The sequence below is a fragment of the Chlamydomonas reinhardtii genome, chromosome 3 (genome assembly GCF_000002595.2).
Source record: "Chlamydomonas reinhardtii strain CC-503 cw92 mt+ chromosome 3, whole genome shotgun sequence".
In the NCBI taxonomy this organism is placed as follows: Eukaryota; Viridiplantae; Chlorophyta; class Chlorophyceae; order Chlamydomonadales; family Chlamydomonadaceae; genus Chlamydomonas; species Chlamydomonas reinhardtii.
This window is the reverse complement of record NC_057006.1, coordinates 2556616-2574599: the sequence shown is the minus strand read 5'-3', so window position 1 is coordinate 2574599 and position 17984 is coordinate 2556616. Positions and strand designations below refer to the sequence as shown.

General features: G+C 65.9%; 2 protein-coding genes across 2 annotated transcripts; one reads left to right on the top strand and one right to left on the bottom strand.

The window, feature by feature from the left end:
* Positions 1 to 6862, bottom strand: CHLRE_03g160400v5 (uncharacterized protein). The gene is made up of 16 exons (XM_001697442.2): positions 6392 to 6862; positions 6031 to 6177; positions 5635 to 5823; positions 5068 to 5164; positions 4840 to 4902; positions 4447 to 4636; positions 4131 to 4289; positions 3689 to 3880; positions 3459 to 3535; positions 3058 to 3195; positions 2789 to 2880; positions 2562 to 2639; positions 2173 to 2333; positions 1767 to 1933; positions 1460 to 1552; positions 1 to 1246 (listed from the first exon to the last, which is right to left on the bottom strand). The coding sequence occupies exons 1-16, from the start codon at positions 6421 to 6423 to the stop codon at positions 1127 to 1129; spliced, it is 1995 nt and encodes a 664-aa protein (XP_001697494.2). The 5' UTR covers positions 6424 to 6862; the 3' UTR covers positions 1 to 1126.
* Positions 6863 to 7562: 700 nt separating this feature from the next.
* CHLRE_03g160350v5 (uncharacterized protein) lies at positions 7563 to 17972 on the top strand. The gene is made up of 12 exons (XM_043060689.1): positions 7563 to 8390; positions 8552 to 9057; positions 9189 to 9530; positions 9766 to 13207; positions 13345 to 13857; positions 14037 to 14353; positions 14461 to 14607; positions 14742 to 14826; positions 14980 to 15135; positions 15339 to 16246; positions 16451 to 16570; positions 16762 to 17972. Exons 1-12 carry the CDS (start codon positions 8327 to 8329, stop codon positions 17428 to 17430), a joined length of 7269 nt encoding a protein of 2422 aa, XP_042925818.1. The 5' UTR covers positions 7563 to 8326; the 3' UTR covers positions 17431 to 17972.
* Positions 17973 to 17984: the final 12 nt, after the last annotated feature.

The window sequence follows — 17984 nt, the reverse complement described above, 5'->3', positions numbered from 1 at the left end:
GTATATTTACAGCGCCCCGAGCCCGAGACACAAAGCATGTCCTCCGCATCCATGCACGGCTGGGCTTGAGGTCAGAAGCTTCAGAAGCCTCTCCGTTACTACGGACTGGCAGCAGCTAGCCAGTCTCCTGCCCCCGAGTCGGACTTATTCGCCCTTCGTCCTCGACTCCTCTTCATCTATGGAGCAGAGTCCTTGTGTGTCAATGTACCGAGACTGCTGCCACATCCAGTGTCCACCACCACAGCACTTGACATTAAATGTGCCATACCGTACTGCTCAAAACCTCCTGTTGTGCCCTCCTACCCACATGCTGTAGCGCTGCCGGTGCGGCGGTGCGCCTGCGCCTGCTTAATGCGTATGCCTGCACTACATACATAGTGCATGATCTCATGCCCCAATCGTGTGCGCCTCATCCGTTGCTCAGTACCAGACTATCAGAAGCGTCAGAAGCCTCCGTCACCACAGTCCACGAAAGGCGCCTCAATGGCCTCTTATCGCCTCACACCCGAGTCTACGGCCCAAGGGCCGTCAGACCATGCCCATCTCCATCACTCGCCCGCAAACATCCCGTTCAATACCCGTGCACTTTCGTCACCACCTAGAGCACTTCAGCCCTAGAGCTGCCCCACTTAAGCACGTGCCAAGCATGGATGGGGGGCTTCATTGGCGGGCACGCTTGAAGCCAGCCTCCTCCTCGCGATCGCTGCGTCGCCGTTTTGCGGACCGCAATCCTCCAGCACACAGAACGCGAAATCAGTGCACATGCCATTCCACTAGACATAGCGGACGCAAGGAATCCGCAGCATACAGTACACCGCACACGTGTGCAACGCATCGCCTGTTTCCAGTCCTACAGTACAGATGCACACCGAAAGGATGAGCAGGGCCGAGCCCCCACGCTCGCGCGCACGACATGGGCCGCGTGCTCCCTTCGCCTCCTGCCTAGCGCCAACTCCCGAACCTCCTCTCTACCGTTAACATCCATCCTATAATATCAGTACAGCACCACACCGCCATGCAAGCAGCTGTTCCCCTGCTGCTCTGTTCGCGCCTCTCTGCTAGGTTCCCGGGCTTCAAGCCAATACTGCTCCAAGCGACCGCCTGCCCGCTAGACCCTCGGCTGCTACTAAGTACGGGGTTCAAAGTACAGGACACAGATGGGCACGGTGATGAGGGCCGCAACGAACTGCAGCGGCAGCCCGAACCGCGTGAAGTCCAGGAAGCGGTACCCGCCGGGACCGCTGACCTGCACGAGCACGCAAGAGCACAGGGCGCAGGCTGTCAGGGCAACACACACATTCCAACCTCTCGTGCCACGTGGCCCAGCCGCCCAGCTAACCTATACCACGCAGCTGCGCTCTCGGCCCTCGACCCCCTCTGGTAGCAGCTCTGCGTCTTGCACCCGTGCCTGCACCTGCGCGGCCCCCTGCCACAGCCTTCGGCAACTCAGCAAACGCACCATCAGGTTCGTCTGGTAGCCGATGGGCGTGGAGAAGTCGGACGAGGCGCCGATCATTAGCGCGTAGAGCGGCCCCTTGATGCTCACGCCGGCCTGAAAACGGGAGCCGTAAATCGAAGGCGTCGTCAGCAGTTGATGAGGGAGGGGCAACACACATGGTAAGCAGGAGCCGCTGTGTGTGTGAAGGCGTGCAAACAGCACTCGCAGGGTCACGTAGTGCGGCGCGGCCGCATGAGCAAGAGCTAGCGTGGGCGGGGCTGACCGGGATGCATAAATAAACACGCAACAGCGCACCAGCCCCACGCACCTGCTTTGCAAGGTCGCGGGCGATGGGGTACATGAGTGTCACGGCGGCTCCGTTGCTAAGCAGCGCCGTGAGCAGGCTGGTGGAGGCGTAGATGGCGGCCACAGGCCCGGCGCGGCCCATCCACGAAAACACGTTCAGCAGCGAGCCGGCCAGGCGGTGCGCCAGTCCTGTCAGCACCGGCATGAACAAGGTTTGTGCTGGCATCGACATCGATGCATTGCGTACTGCTTGCACAGATACCTGCTTTGACACGGGGCAAAGAGCGGGCGTCGCTGCAAGCGCGCCGTGATCCATGAGGGCCACGGCAGGCCAGGCCATCGACAGGACCAGCCGGAGAGGCGTTGGGAAGTCGCAAGTGCAGCGGGAGGCAGGCAGGCAAGGCGGCCAGGCGCTGTGATGAGCGCACCTGTCACGGTCATGGCCTTGGCCACGCCGAAGCCGCCCGCGACCGTGAGCAGGATGGACGAGGGAATGGCGGCACGGCACTGCGACACCGTCAGCACGCCGGTGATCAGGTACGCGAACAGGCACACCAGCGCCGTGGTGGACAGCGGCAACACGTCCATGCTGCAGGGGCGGGGGCGGGGGCGGCAAAGCAAGGGGCTGAGCGTCAGCTGTATTGATGGGAGTACCGGTACGGCACACCGCACGGGCAAAGCGGTTATATGGGAGGTGGCGGGCAGGGGCGTGGTCAGGTGCAGAATGCAGAAAACCACTCATGATGTGCGCATTGATTTCGACACAGGCTTCCCGGTCGTAAACATTCCCCTTGACCAGGAGTGCCAGCCACCTTACCTGTTGAGCACGATTAGCGCGATGAAGATGCCCAACGACATGAAGAGCGCTAGCGGGTCGCGACGAGGCAGCGTCACCCTGCGCAGTTACAAAAGCAAAGCCCGGCACACACGGTTCACAATTGGATGAAGAGGACCTCGCAGCAGCGGGGCCACCTAAGGAGCTGCGGCGTCAGCCTGCGCGGTGCCATCTCAGTCGTTCTCCAGAACCATTACTTCTCTGCTCACCGGAAGGCATCCACAGCCAGCGCCCACTCCGTAGAGTGCTTGTACTTTTGGAGGAAGTCCGGCCCCGCCTCCAGCAACATGGTGTCACCACCCTGGGGAGGATTACGCCATCCAAAGGGCGAGCATGGTCTTAGTCACTTGCCCCACTAGCGCCCTGACACGTCAACTGCGCACTGAGCTGCCCTGCACACTGGGGGAGCGCTGGGAGTTTAGGGCAAGTGGGTCGCGCCTATATAAAGCCTTTGTGTACATGCTGGCAGCGCGCGCACCTTCACGACAATGTCTCCGAGGCCACCTGCAATGCGCTCGCCGTTGCGGTGCACCGCCAGCACCACTGCGCCGTAGCGCGAGCGGAAGTGGCTGTCGCGAATGGTCATGTTGCAGATGGGGCTGCTCAGCGACACCACCTGCGGGAGGTGCAGTGCAGCGCGACAAGACACGGTGAGGCGAACGACAGGTGCAAGCACCCTCGCGAGGTCTGGGGCAGTTGGTATATTGCGTCTACAGGCGTTTGACAGCCGTGTGCGTGTATGGTATGTTGTTCGCTCCTGTGGTGCACCACGGGCCGCAGAGCACACGGCTGCTCACCCACCCGCGATGGCCGACTACTGGGAGTCGTGTCCATGCCGTAGCCACACGTACACACGCCCTGCGGCACAACCCCACTCACCGCCTCCACCATGATGCGGTCACTGCTGGGCGAGCCCGCCACCGTCTCCTCCAGGTCCGCCGCAAGGTCCGCCGAGCCTGCACACAGTGGCGGAGGCGGCGCCGACAGGTTATTACAGTACGAGGATTACAGACCCCGCCACGCAGCTCACCAAGGCCTACGCCCTAGACCCATGCAAGTCCCAGGCAGCATTTAGCCGAGGCAACCGCCGCCCACACGACGCCACTCACTGATGGGCGTGAGGCCGGGCAGCGACAGGATGTGCTGCATGCCCTGGATGTCGCCCGCAAAGGTGAGCTTGTCGCCCTGCAGGATGATGGTGGTGGGCGGCGGCGAGGGCACGGTGGCGCCGTCCTGCCGCTGCAGGTCCGCCAGGAACAGCCCGCGCAGGTGGCGCAGGCCCGCCGACTCAATGGTGCGGCCTGCCGGCGGCGCACGAGAGGTTTGCAAGCAAGGTTACTTGTGCCGTTGGGAACAAATGGACAGGTTGGAGGTATCGGCATAGCACGAGTGCTTGCACGTATGATAGTAAAACATAAGCAGGAGCTCCGCACATGCACATCCTGGCGGCTGCCGGATGTGCGCTGCACCCTCGACAGTACGGCACACAGACAGCGCCCCTCACAACCGCCCACCAGATGTGCACGGTGCCGGCAACACAACAGCTCTCACCTATGTGTGCGAAGCGCGCGTCCACGCGCACGCTGACCACGTACTCGCGTGGGTCCGCCACCACGGCGGCCATCATCGTGTCTCGCTTGCGCAGCAGCAGCGGCGAGAACAGCACCACGTAGATGCCGCCGGCCACCGTCAGCGGCAGGCCGATAATGCCTGGCAGTGCGGAGGTGGCAAGTATGACAGCGGGGCGAGGTCACAGTTACGGAAAAGACGGCCGACGCAGGCTACCGAGTACGGACTGCCCGGAGCTCCTTGCGCTGTTCAGACCCGTAGCAAGGCGGCGACGTGACCTGTCTTTGCGAGAGCTCACCAACTTCTACAAAGGGCAGCTTGAGCTTGGGGTCGTCCTGCTGCGCCAGACCGCGCGCGATGAGGTTGGTGGAGGTGCCGATGATGGTGCACAGGCCGCCCAGGATGGCGCTGTACGACAGCGGCATCATGAAGCGCGAGGGGTGGTGGTTGTTGTTGCGGCACCACGACTCCACCACCGGGATCATCACCTGCACAAGTGAGCAAATGGTTCCAGAGATGGTAAGTCACAAGCCGGCCATGTTGCAACAGCAGAGCCGGGGTTTGAGGGGAAAGCACCGAGTCACAGGAGGTAAAGCGGGCCGTCTTGACTTGTGTTGTAGGTTCCTGCTTCCCTGCCCGTTGTAGGTTCCTGCTTCCCTGCCCTGCGCCAGTTGCAGGCAAGTGCACTCACCGCCACAAGGGGCGTGTTGTTCATCACCGCAGACACGCTAGCCACGGCGATGTGCATGCGCAGCTGCAAAGCGGCAAAACATCACCAGACGAGGCATTTTGTTAGCGCTTGTTGGACCAGTGGCACAGGCAGCTAGGCACGCATGGCACGATAGCACACCTAGCAGCCCAGCGGCTACGATATACATCGACGGCCGTGCATCGCAAGCGGCTCGCGCAGCCTGCTCACCTGGCCCACCCACTCCCGCTTGCTCCGGCCCAGCACCAGCTCTGGAACAAACTCCAGCGCGCCCGAGCTCTCTAGCCCCGCGGCAATCATCATCATCCTGCACCAAGAGCGAGGGTGGTCATGGGTGAGTAAGTTGAAAGCTTGCCGTGCCGCTTCGTTGTGGCTAGCCAGCAATGCAGCCCGCCGTCGAAGCCCTGGACATGCTGCCTTGCATTTGCTTGTACCGGCGAGTCCGCACGCAGGCACCGCACCGACCGCATCATCGTCCACTACTCGCCCTGTCCACCCAGCCTGTGGCGGAACCCCATGCTTGTCCACCCAGCCTGTGGCGGAACCCCGCGCTGCCTGTCCTGCCCCTTCCCATCATGCATTCATGCGCCGCAGCGACGCCACCCAACTGACTGGCATTGTGCTGCTGCATGAAGTTTGACCACGGCACACATCCCACCAGCTGCAAACCTCCCCAAACCCTGACCCACATCCCTGGTCCTATGCCTCGGGTTCCCTGCCCTTACCCCACCCCAGCCCGACCCAGACCCCGCCCCGACCCCAGCAGCCCCGCCTCACAGCGCAATCGACACAATGGAGTCGTTGGCCAGACCCGCGAAGGCGTCGCGCGCTTGGATGATGCCGCGCAGCAGCAGCAGCGTGGAGGCTGCGAACAGGCACACGTCGGCGTCCACCACGCCGCGGATCATGGGCACCACTGCCGCGAAGGTGGTCCACAGCGTGAACCAGGCGTCCGTGGACAGATCGCTGCGGCGGTAGAGTGGCGTGGGAGGAGGGAACGGGTTGACTGGGTCAAGGCGGCGGGGCCAAGAGACGGTTTGAGGTAGAGGTCATGGGTGGTAACCGTTTGTGGTGCGCGTCGGCAGCGCCCCTGGCTGTAACAGCGCCAAACGCGAGGGGCGGATAAATGAGTGTCCATACGTCTTGTGTGCCCCACTCGACCGGTCCCCTTACCTCCACGCTGTGAGCTCCAGCGCCAAGAGCCCCGATGCGAAAATCCCTGTGACCAGGATGGTCCAGCGCTCCTGAATGAGGGTCGCCCAGACGTCCTTGGGGCGGAACTTTTTCAGCCGGCGCTTGGTTTCCCGGTACCACAGTTGCCTGTGCAGGGCCGAGCATCCGAGACGTGCCGATGATATCAGCGGGGAGCCTCAGTCGGCCGGCCTGCTGGGAGGGGCCCGCCCAGCAACCCACAACCCGGCCACGTCCGACAGCGCCCACGACACAAGCAGGACCACGTGGGCTCGCAGTCCGGTCTGTAACGCTTTGCCATAGCACTTGAGCCCGCTGACTCAACAAAGCGGGCTGGGCGCACCTCGAGAACAGCTCGCGGATGTCTGGCGACATAGAGGGCCGCCCCCGGCGCCCGTGCTTGTCTCCATTTGCCTTTGCAGTACTAGTGTTGCTCTGCGGATCGCTGCTCGCAGCCTCGCTCGGCACAAGGGGCAACTCGCTGTTGAGTGTGCTTAAGCTCGGCTGCACCGTCAGAGCCACAACGCTTGAATCTGTTCCTGTCCCTCCTATTGTTGATGTAGCCATAGCTCGCTTGATGACTCTGATAAGCTCAAACCTCTGCTTGATGTTTTTGGGCATTGTGAGCCCTTACCACCGCTGGCCGAGGCTGAACCGGTGAGAGCATTGGTTTTATAAGCAGAAGTGCTAAGGTATTATGCATTTTCACGGCGTCGACCGCAGCCCTGACGTTGTCCACGAAATGGCTACTAATGCGCTTCAGTATGCAGAAAAATGCACGCGCAATAAATGGGCTGCAAGTTGGTAAGTAAGTTGCAACCTCATTTTAAGGCGCCGCCAAGACGAGTTGCAAATCGATAGAGTTTCGGGACGGAAGTTCGCACGGGGGCACGGCTCCGTGGGCACGGGGGCACGCATTTCCCACCCACGGGTTTCTGTCGTACGAAAGCAAATTTTCACGCGAGCAAGGACGAGGCAAGGCCACGCTGTGCAAGCAGACACAGTCAAACGGGCTCGTATGCGGTGCTTTCAGGGTGCTGCAAGTCAACATGCTGCTGCACGGCTTGGGGAGGAGAGGGGAGAAGTGCTGATGGGCAACCGACTGAAATTACCGAGAGCCTGCCACATTACGCTCGTTCGCACAAACACTCCCTGGTGTGAGTATTGCCAGGCATGCTTGTTCCCAGCTTGTTCCTGTGTTTGCAGTCATTCGTGTCCAGCTCTCGCCCCTTCCGGAGCCCTCGCCAGTCTCCACCCCTGTTAGTGCTTATAGTACTGAAGTACGGTAGCTGGCGGATGCGGGTCCAGCGCATTGATTGACCTGCTTCACCGAAGTGCGGAGACGACCAGACTAGATCGCACGCCCATTCGGGCCCCTGGTCTACAGGCGCCGGGGTGACACGACAGTTTCTCAACATCAACATCACCATGACAGTTTGGGGCGCCTATGCATCGAGTACCGTATGCTGCGCTTCAGTCTGCTCCTATCTGCAGTTCCCATTGTATTCTCGGTTGTGAGCTGGTACGGGCTGGAGGCTGGACCTAGGTTGAGGACGTCGTTCAACCAAACCGGTCGCTCTCGCCTGCGCCAAACCGATTGCCCCCGCTACCACCAACCCCGGTCAGCTTCCAGGAGACGCTTGCAGCTGTTAACGCGTTCCACGCCCACAACCCAACCGTGCACTACTGGACGACGATGAGGACCGGGCATTGCACACGCATCGGGTACTGGGGAGTGGGGACCGGAATGCTGCTCTTCTTATTTGTGGGCGGTAACTCTGGAGATCTGTAACCTGCTTTACTCGACTCGAATGAACGTTCTCCTAGCGAACACGTGAGGAAGGCTGACAAACTAAACTCTAGTCGGCGCGTTCGACGCTCTCTCCTCTTACGGGTTTTCAACTCGAATAACTTTGCGCATACAGACCTCACTGGCCAGCGAGTTTTGCGCGTAACAAGAGTTAATGAATCTTGAAAGCTTGTGCCGGCGCCGCTCATGCCGGCACCAGCAGTAGGCGCAAGGATAATGAAAGAATAGTTGAGGCGTGGATAGCCTGACGCCACTCAGGAGGCTTGACACCCGCGCCAAGTCTTGACGGCCCGCCCGGCGCAGCCGAAGCTTGGCGAGCACCACATGGCAGAACCAGAATCGCTTGTGGCTGCTATCCTGCAGCATAAACCGGGGCGGCTTATCAGCCGGCTTCTGAAAAGCGGGGCACCTGATGTAATCCTCACCCGACGGGACCAGTCCGGCTTCAGTCCGTGCCACCATGCGGTTATGGCCGGCTCGGCGGAGGCTCTGCAGGCTCTGCTGGATCATGCTGCGCGCCATACCCGGCCAGGTGCGCTGCGCTTGGTCGTGCGGTGGATGGGGTATGAAAATGGCGGGGGGTCCACCAGCGTGCGTGTCATCACACGGGCTAGGTTCCTCCGTGAGTTCACGACATCAGCCATAACAACTCCTTCCTCGCCACCCCGCGCCATACCCACGCCCCACTCGCAGCGCGTGCGGCCGACGGCACGCCCTCCAAAGCACCTGGCTCGCCTTGGGCGCTGGTCACCGCGGCCGGCCCAGGCCCCAGCTGCTCCAGCCCGCTACACCTCGCGGCCGAGCGCAACGAGGCCCTGCTCCGCATCATCCTGGACCACAGCAGCCTGTGCACCGGCGGGGCGTCCTTCTTCGGCTTCACCCTCGCCAGCCGGCCGCACCCGGACCTGCTGCAGCTGCGCGACGGGCGCGGCTGGACGCCGCTGGTGTATGCGGCCCGCGCCCACACGCCCTGCCTGCGCCTCATGCTGCAGTACCTGGCCGAGGCGGAGGAGGCGGAAAACGGTGGCAGCGGCTGCGGCCGCAACAGCTCCAGCAGCAGCAGCAACAGCAGCGGCGCCTTCGTAGCGGGCCGCAGCGTCAACGTGCCCGACGCCGACGGCCTGACGCCGCTGCACCACGCCGCGCTGCTGGGCAAGTCCGACAATTGCCGCCTGCTGCTCAAGGCAGGCTGCAACCAAGTAAGTGTGTGATACCGGTATGTTCCCTGCCGGCGCCGGATTACAAGGGCCGTGGTGGATGGACGTGTCGTGCCCGGCCTCCCCGCTCTCGAGGCTGCATCCAACCTCTGCCCACTGCCCTACCCACGCAGGCGGCCCTGTGCGGCCCGCCGGAGCGCGCGCTGCCGCTGCACTTCGCCGCCGCTGGCAACCACGTGGGCGCGCTGGAGACGCTCTTCCGCTACGCCGTGGCGGCGCAGCCTGGCGGTTTCCGCGTGGCGCAGCAGGTGCTGCTGCGCGCCGACGGCTCCGGCATGCCGGCGCTGCACACGGCGGTGCTGCATGGCGCCGTGGACGGCGCGCGGCGGCTGCTGCAGCTGGTGTTCCCGTTCGACACGCGCGGGCCGGCCGGCCGCACCGCGCTACACCTGGCGGCGCTGCGCGGCTCCACCGTCATGGTGTCCATGCTGCTGCGGCACAGCACGCCGGCGCAGGTGGGGCTGGGGGTTCTTGGGGGCAAGGGCACGGGGGTAACGGCGCACCACACTTTGCGGGCATGGGCACGGGGCTTGGGCGTGCAGGACCTGGTGCGCGTTCGTGTCTCGCTGTGCCCGCGACTGGGCTGCTGCATGGCACTCAAGCTGTTCAACCCCCTTCTGCGTTCGTTTCCACATCGCGGTTCTTCTTACCAGTCATGCCTGCACCTCCCTTAATCTGTCTACCTCACAGCGCGAGCTGCGTGACGACGAGGGCTTGACGGCCGCGCACGTTGCGGCGGCAGCGGGTCAGCTGGACTCGCTGCGCACGCTGGTGGCGGAGGGCGCGGTGGCAGTGGACGTGCGCGCCAGCGCGGGCCCAGCCGTGGCGGGCATGTATGAGGGTAGCACGCCTCTGCACTGCGCCGTGCGGCGCGGCCTGGTGGCGGCGGTGGAGGTGCTTGTGCGGGAGCTGGGAGCGGACCCGCACGCGCGCGACGCGCGCGGCCGCGCGCCCTACGACCTCGCGGTGGCGCTGGCGGCGGCGTCAGCGTCGCGCCGCGGCTCCGCGCACATGAGCAACCACCACAGCCGCGGCGGCGGCGGCGGGGCCGGCGGTCGCGGCGGGGGTGCTGACGCCGACCCCGGCATGCTCGCGCTGGAGGAGGTCCCGTTGGAGCTGGCTGACAGCGAGGACGCCAGCCACAGCAGCAATAGCGCCGACCACGCCTTGCGCACCCACGGCACGGCCGGCGCCACCCCGCCCGTGTCGGCGGAGACGCAGCGCAAGAGCATGCTGATGGGCACTGCCGATGTTGCGCTGGGCCTCGGGCTGAGCTCGGCTGACGAGATTGACGGCGGCCGGCTGCCTGAAGAGAAGGCGCTGGCGGTGCTTCAGGCGTTCCTGCGACTGCTGCACGAGCCGCTGCTGCTGCGCGGCGGCGGCGACAGCGCGTCGTCGCTGCAAAACGGAGGCGTTAGCAGTGTCAGGATGTCTTCCAGCGCGCTGTCCGTCAGCGCCAAGGAGCTGACATCGCCGCAGCCGTCATCGGTGGCTGCGCCGCCGCCTGTAGCAGCTGCAGCAGGCGTATCGGGAGCATTGGAGACGGTGGGGGCAGTGGCGGCGCCAGCCGTCGCTGCGGGCGGCGGTATCGATGTCGGGCATCGGTCTGCGCAGGCAGAAGCAGAGGCTGCAGCGGAGGCAGCTGCGATCGCAGTGGCGCTGGCCGGAGAGGGCGTTATGATGATGGCTCCGGTGCCGGTGGAGTGGGGGACCAGGGCCGGCGACAGCCGTAGAGACACCGCTGCGGCGGTCCAGCAGCCCGGCGCTGCGGTGGTGATGGCAGCTGCGGAGGCGGCCGCAGAGGCAGCCATGATGGTCGACGGCAACAAGGGTGGGGGGGCGAGGGCTGCTGCTCCATCCTCCGACCTGTTGCAGGTGCTGTCGAGCACGACCATCCCGGCCGCGGCTTCGGCTTCTGGTTCGCGCACCGCGGCCGCCGCGCAGGCTACTTCGCCACGGCCCTTGGCAGCCGAGGCCACGGCGGCTCAGCCGGCAGCAGCACCGGCAGCGGCAGCAGGGGCAGCGGCATCGCCACCGCCGGCTGCCAAAGGTGCTCGCAAAGTGCCGGCAACATCGGGCGCCGGCTCACATGCGCACGTTAACGAGTTTGCTACGAAGGCGCCTTCAAAGGCAGGGTCGGTCGGCGGCGCTGCAAGCCGTGACGTCTCTGTCCACCGCACCAGTGCCGCGAGCGCGGCGTCGGCCGCATCGCAGGGGCGCAACTCGCACACGGGCGGCGGCGCCGCCCCCGCAAACGGCTCTGCATCTGTTAGCGGTGCCTCGGACGGTGCGCCATCCCTTGCCCTGGCCTTCCTTGCCTCGCAGCTGGCGGCGCCACCCCCCGCCCCACCCCCGCCGCCACCCGCGCCGGCAGCGTCCGCCACCCGCGCCTCGCCATTTGGGCCTGCGAAGGGCAAGGCGGCGCGGCCATCGCCGTTCCAGCCCAAAGCTTCGCCCTTCAAGCCCAAGGCGTCACCCTTCACGCCTAAGCAGGGCACGCCGCCCGCTCGGCGGACGTCGCGCGATACCTCCACCCACAGCAAGGAGCCTTCGGGCCACGGCAGCCGGGCGTCGTCGCCGCTGGCGGATGGCACGTTGGCGGCCGCGGTGGCAGCACCGGCAGTGGCAGGAGGGACTGCAGAGATGAAGGCATTAACAGCGGCCGCTGGGAGCGCAGGCGGTGCCAGCCACTTGATTCACCTGCCCGGCGTTGCTGCAGAGCCTCCTCAACAGCCCCCTCTAGGCCAGGCGGCACCCGGTATAGCGCCCCCAGCTCCACCTGCCGCCGCCGTCACCGCCGCCGTTGCGCCTGCTACCGTGCCCTCACCCGGTGTGTCAGCAGCACCCAGCGAGGCGGCGGTCCTACCTTCGGGGTCGGGGTCCCTGCCGCCCTCGGCATCCTGCGCGGGGCCGGCGCACGCCGGGCCTGTCTGCGTCATCTCGCCCATCAACAACCCAGTCGGCTACTCGGCCCTCAACCGCGCCATCCTGACCAAGCGGCACGCGCTGGTAGATGCGCTGTTGGCGACGCTGCCGTCCACCGGCCTCAGCTTTGGCGGCGCCGCCACGCCCGAGGTGGTGGTGCTGGCGCCACCCGTGCCATCGCGGCGACCCACGGCGGGCGCGTATGGCGCGATGCCGCACTCGGCGCCGTTGGGCGGTGCCAGTGGTGGCGTTCTGCCGGCACTGGCGGGCTCACGGGTCACGACTGGCGGCCTGACCGCTGCCGGCGGCCGTGAACCAGACCTGGTTCACGGGATGCCGTCGGGCGCGTCGGTGTCCCACATGCACGGCAGCCACGGCCCCGTGGCGCACGTGTCCTTCCTGCACCAGCGCACGCTGGATTCGTCCAAATCACAATCCACGGCGTCGCTGGCGCCGGCGGCGACTGCCGGCGCGAGCGGCTCCGGCGTGGGTAGCGGCGCTGTAGCCGACGGCGCCGGTACCCAGCAGGGGCGGGTGAGCCACAGCAGCCTCGGCCACGTGCCGAGCGGCGGCGCGGGGTTGCACCGCCACCACACGCCGTCGCCGCTGTCTCTGCCGCCCGGCGCGCACGCGTCGCAGGTCCCAGGCGCGGCACAGCCGCACCTCAACGCCAGCCAGCACGGCGTCCACCACCCGCACCACGCCCACCACACCCACCACACGGTCCTGTACGACAGCTCGCGCTACCCGCTGTCGCCCTCCACCGTATCTAACGCCGGCTCCGGCGGCGCCTCAGCGGCGCCGCACGGCCACGCCCACGCCCACGGCCACTTGCCAGGCAGCGGCGCGCTGACCAGCCGCCAGACTTCCAGCCCCTTCGCCACCATAGCCGGCCAGCCCTCCGGCCTGTCTTCCAGCATCCCGACCGGCATGCTTACCTCGTACCCCGCCGCTGCGCTGGCGCCGCCGCCGCCGCTGCTGCCGCTGTGCGTGCCCGGCCCGTCCGGCCCGGTGCTCAGCTGCCACCTGCCGCCGCCGTCGTGCCACAGCGCGTTGGTGCCGGGGCTGCTGGAATGGGACGAGGGACACGACAGCTTCCGTGCGCTTCCCGCCAGCCAAGCGGGGCTGCGCTTGTGGCTGCATTGGCCCGGCGAGCCCGACCCGGCCACTGGCTGGCTGCTGGCCGAGTTGGAGGTTATGGATGCGGGTGGGTGCCTTGCTCTGCAGTGCTGGGGTTGTGAACGGGCTGGACTGCGAGGCTGGGCTGGTGATCGGCATGGCTTATGGGTAGGAGCTTGGGTTTCATGCTCAACGTGCTGTGCACGCGTATCGCCTTTCCTACAGGCGCACCGAACGGCCACGTCTGGCTTGGCCTGGGTCCCGCGCCCGAGTCACTGCGCCGCCTGCGCAGTGGTCTCAGCAGCGCCGGCGGCAGCCTGGCAACTGCCGACCCCTCGCTCACCTCCGTCGCGCCCCCCGCCTCTGTCTTGTCGCCTGCGGCCTCCGCCGCCACGGCTTTGGCGCCAACGCTGCTTCGCGCCGGCACCGCCAACGCGTCCGTTTCAAAGGTGCTCCCGCAAGTGCCCCTGCCAGCCAACGCCGCCGCCTCAGCGGCGGCGGCCTGCCCCAGCACCGTCGCGGCCGCCGCCGCCGCGCCGCCGTGCCCCGTCATGGACAACCCGCTCACGCACGTGGTGTGCGTCCGCGACGGCTTGGCGTTCCGCGGCGGCGTGCAGACGGCGTCCATGCTTGGCGTGGGCGGTGCGGCGGGCGCGGCGCGCATGGAGGCGCGCAGCGGTGACACCGTGTCGCTGTTTTGGAACCGCTCCGGCCGCGCGGCTGTGTTCTGCTTGAACGGTGAGTTTGGTATTGTACATGGATAAGCCTTCATGCGCAGCTGGCGATGTGGGAGACGCTAAGCGCTTTTGCGCAAGGAGGCGCGCAATCAGAGTCCCACCCGCTGCTTACGGTGTGTCATGGGTGGGTGCACAGTGCTAGTGCTGACTGCCTTGCCTTGCCTGTGTTCGCTGTCGCAGGGCGCTACTGCGGTCGCATTGCGGGCCTGCCGCCTGCCGAGGAGCTCGTTCCCATTCTGGGGCTCAAGTGCGGCGGCTTCACCTTCCGCTGGCGCGTGGGCGGCAGCTGCAGCGCGGGCATTGCGCGCGGCCTGCCGGCTGATTCCTTGGAGGGGGACACGGCCGGCGGGTCCCCGGTGTCGCCGGGGGCTGCGGCTGCGGCTGCAGGCGGCGCGGCGGCTGCGGACGGGGCGGGGCAGAACATTACTGACGTGGACTCGATGTTGGTGCGGGAGCAGATGATGCACGAGGACCCGGAGGCGCCGTGGCAGTGCAAGGTGCGTACAGTTGCTGGCTGTCAATGGGCTGACTCCTCAGGTGTTTGAAGGATATGCGGACGATGGGCAGGAACCGTACGGTAACTCGATCGTTGCATTTCTCGCAGGCTCCGTCCATGACCAGTCTGCATTTCGCGGCGTGGAGCGGCAACCGCCGTGTTCTGCCCCAGCTGCTCCGCGCCAAGGGCTTCCACCCCGACGAGCCTGACGCGGACGGCTGGACGGCTCTGCACTTCGCAGCCCTGGCGGGGCAGGTGCGCCCGTGACCCTGCGAGCTCGGTCAGGGCTCAGCAGTGCTTCGTCATGCCTTTGCATTTGCAAGGGATGTCCACATTATGGAACTTGCTTGGTGCGTTGCATGGCTTGATCTCGCATGTTCATTGCGCAGGTGTCCATTGTGTCCCAGCTGCTTCTGTTCGGCGCCAAGCCAGACGCCTGCAGCAAGTACGGCTACACGCCGGTGTGGCTGGCTGGTGAGTGAAGTACTCAACGCCTGATCAGCTAGTCCCAACTATGCTTGCAACCCCAGCTGTGACTGCAGCTCCAACTCTGCTTGCACTCATGGTTAGGCTCCTGCTGAGTGCGTGCCTGATGTATTTGCCTGCGTTTCGCCCTTGTGCCTGCAGCCAAGTACGGGCGCAGCTCCGACCACGTGGAGATCGTGCGGCGGCTGGCGGAGGCGGGCGCGGGGCTGACCGGCCGCGACGGCCGCGGTCGCACACTGCTGATGCTGGCGGCGGAGGCAGGCAACCTTGGCATGGTGCAGCTGCTGCTGGACAGAGGTGGGTTGTTGGTGCAACCTCCAGGGTCGTGTGTCCTGATATATGAGAGCGTGTACGGTCCCAGACAGCCTCATACCTGCAGTTCTGCATTCTGCCGAGTCGTTGCTCTCGGCTTCAGGGTCCATCAGCAAGCTCGTGACACTGACGAAGTCCATGTTGTTGCCGCACGCCCGGCTGCCTGCCTCTCGTCCTCCTGTCTGCAGGCCTGGATCCCTGTGCGACGGACTGCCTGGACCGGGAGGCGCAGCAGTATGCCGGCCAGCACGGCGCCATCTTCCGCCTGCTGCGCGGCGCGGTGGCGGGCCGCCGCGGCGCCTCCGCCGGCGCACGCAAGGCCGCCAAGAAGCGCCTCGCCGCTGCCGCAGCCCAGACTGCCGGCCCCGACGTCGGCACCGCGCCGCTCCTGCCGCTCATGGCTGTCGCACACCCAGTGTTGCAGGCCGATGACGATGCCGACGGCGACCACGCAGACCTCGAGACGGAGGAGGAGGACGAGAGCCACGGCGGCGCCGGCCATGGCCATGGCCGCCGCGCTGACCGGCGCCACCTGTCACAGCTGGCGGCGCGATGGCGCGTGGGTGCGGGCGAGCTCGTTCGCGGGCGACTGATCGAGCAGGGCGCTTTCGGCCGTGTGTTCGAGGGCACCTGGTGCGGCACGCGCGTCGCCATCAAGCAGGTCATTCCCGTGGACCGCCGCAGTGCTGGCGGCGCCATCGGCGGCGCTGCCGCTGCGGGAGGCGGCGCCGCTGGCGTTGACGACACCGCCGTCGCTCCCGGGCACGCCGCGGCGCTGGCGGGCTTGGGCCAAGAGGTGGCGATCCTGGCGGCGCTGCCGGCGCACGAGCGCGTGGCGCGGATGCTAGGCAGCGTGGAGCTGCCGGGCGAGGGGCTGTGCCTGGTAATGGCCTACTACCCGCACACGCTGCAAGGCGTCATGCAGAGCGAGCGGCTGCGTCGCAGCTGGCTGACGCCGGCGCGCCGCGCCGCCATCGCGCGGCAGCTGGCGGAGGGGCTGGCGTTCCTGCACGGCCTGCCGGGGCTGCGCGTCATCCACCGCGACCTCAAGCCCAACAACGTGCTGCTGGAGGCGCCGCCCTCGCTGGACGTCAAGGTGCGCCTCGAATGCATCACCGTATGCTGCATTAGCGGTTGAATCGGTAGGGGCCTGTGTACCGTAGCATGGGCGTGTGGGGTGCGTGGCCGGGTGGTCTTGCCGAGTTCGGCGGTTGTGTTGGGTGAGCCGCATTCGGACACATCTACACGACGGGTTAATTTGCTTGCACTTTGCGCCCCATGTGCCTCGTGCGCATTACAGATATGCGACTTCGGCCTGGCACGGCTGCTGGCGGGCGCGGACGTGCAGTCCAGTAGCGCGGCCGGTCACGCCTTCTGGATGGCGCCCGAGCTGCTGCGCGGACTGCCCTATGACGAGAAGGTGCGGCCGGGGTGCGGCTTTTTGGAGATTGAGCCCGCTTCCCTTGCCTGGACCTCACACTATGCATGTACCGCCCGCGCTCACGCATGCAGCCCTCCTGATCCCGTGTGCATACCGTGTGCGTACGATCCGCACACGAGGCGTATGCACAACGGCTTTCTGACGCCTGCGCGCTCGCGTTCACCCCTCAGGTGGATGTGTACTCCTACGGCGTCATCCTGTACCAGCTGGCTTTCTGGGTTGATGACCAGCTGTACGGCGGCCTCAACAAGGCGCAGGTGGACTTCCAGGTCGTGCACGGCCTACTGAGACTGCAGGACCGCATCACAGCCAGCGTCGCGGCCGCAGCGGCGGGGGCCGCGGCCACCGCTGCGGCGGCGGGGGCGGCGGCCACGGCCGCCGCCGCAGGCGGGGGCCCAGCTACGCCTGGCGGCACAGCTGGCGGTGCGGGCACTGGCGGCGGCGTGGCGACGGGGGCGGCGGCTGGGGTGGCGGGCGGCACACCCGGTGCTTTGATGGGAGCCGGAACGGGCGCAGCAGGAGGCGCCGGCGCGGCGCCTGGTGGCGCGGCCGTGGTGCCGGTGCCGGTGGTCGGAATGGACCCGGCGCTGGTGGCGCTGGTGCAGGAGTGCGTGGATGAGAACCCCAAGGCGCGCCCCACCATGGACGAGGTGGTGAGGCGGTTGGCGGTGGTGCGTGAGATGCCGCAGCCACAGGCGGTGGCGATGGCTGCACGCCGCCAGCAGCAGCAGGCTGCCGCCGGGGGCGGTGGTAACGACACGCCGCAGCCGGCACAGGCTGAGGGTGGCGCGCTAGTTGGTTCGCCAATGCGGCCTGCAGGGCTGCTCGGCGGGGCTTGAGCTGGAGGCCGAGACGAGCATGAGATATCGGATGTATGGAACGGGCAGAAGCGCGGAGAGCAGAAGCATCCAAGGACATTCCTGGACCAATGCCCATGAGCCATGGCTGAGTAATACGCTTTCCATATTGTGACCAGCCGTTTGGGAGTGTGAGTCCCGAGGGCTGGGCTTCATGGGGCGGTAGAAGGGAGGAGAGTGGAGTGTATGCAATAGCAGTGGCGCATGGCCAAAGGCGCAGTTGGTGCGCGCGCTGCCAGGGTGAGACAGTGGTTACGTGCATGAGCAGGATGAGTACGGTAGTCTATCGTGAGCAGGGTGGTGTGTGAGGGTGTGATCAGGTGCTGGCTTGGACAGGATTGGGGGGTGGGGCAGCCTGGTGCACAGGTACGTCTCAGTTCCCTGTCCAGGCTGTTCTGATATGTTAGACGCAGATACGGCAGGTGTGAAAACCTGAATTCCGGTACCGGATCAGACCGGAGAGACGAGGAGCCCTCACAGCTAGCCTCGTTACGTGGCGACCAAATCTGTAACACATCATCATCATCAATCCCGAT

Coding starts and splice junctions, on each gene's coding strand:
- CHLRE_03g160400v5 (XM_001697442.2), bottom strand. CDS start 6,423: ATGTCGCCAGACATCCGCGAGCTGTTCTCGAG. Junction 5,824..6,030: donor CTGGAGCTCACAGCGTGGAG/GTAAGGGGACCG, acceptor CTACCGCCGCAG/CGATCTGTCCACGGACGCCT. Junction 2,881..3,057: donor TCGGAGACATTGTCGTGAAG/GTGCGCGCGCTG, acceptor AATCCTCCCCAG/GGTGGTGACACCATGTTGCT.
- CHLRE_03g160350v5 (XM_043060689.1), top strand. CDS start 8,327: ATGGCCGGCTCGGCGGAGGCTCTGCAGGCTCTGCTGGATCATGCTGCG. Junction 9,058..9,188: donor TCAAGGCAGGCTGCAACCAA/GTAAGTGTGTGA, acceptor CTACCCACGCAG/GCGGCCCTGTGCGGCCCGCC. Junction 14,827..14,979: donor CACGCCGGTGTGGCTGGCTG/GTGAGTGAAGTA, acceptor TTGTGCCTGCAG/CCAAGTACGGGCGCAGCTCC.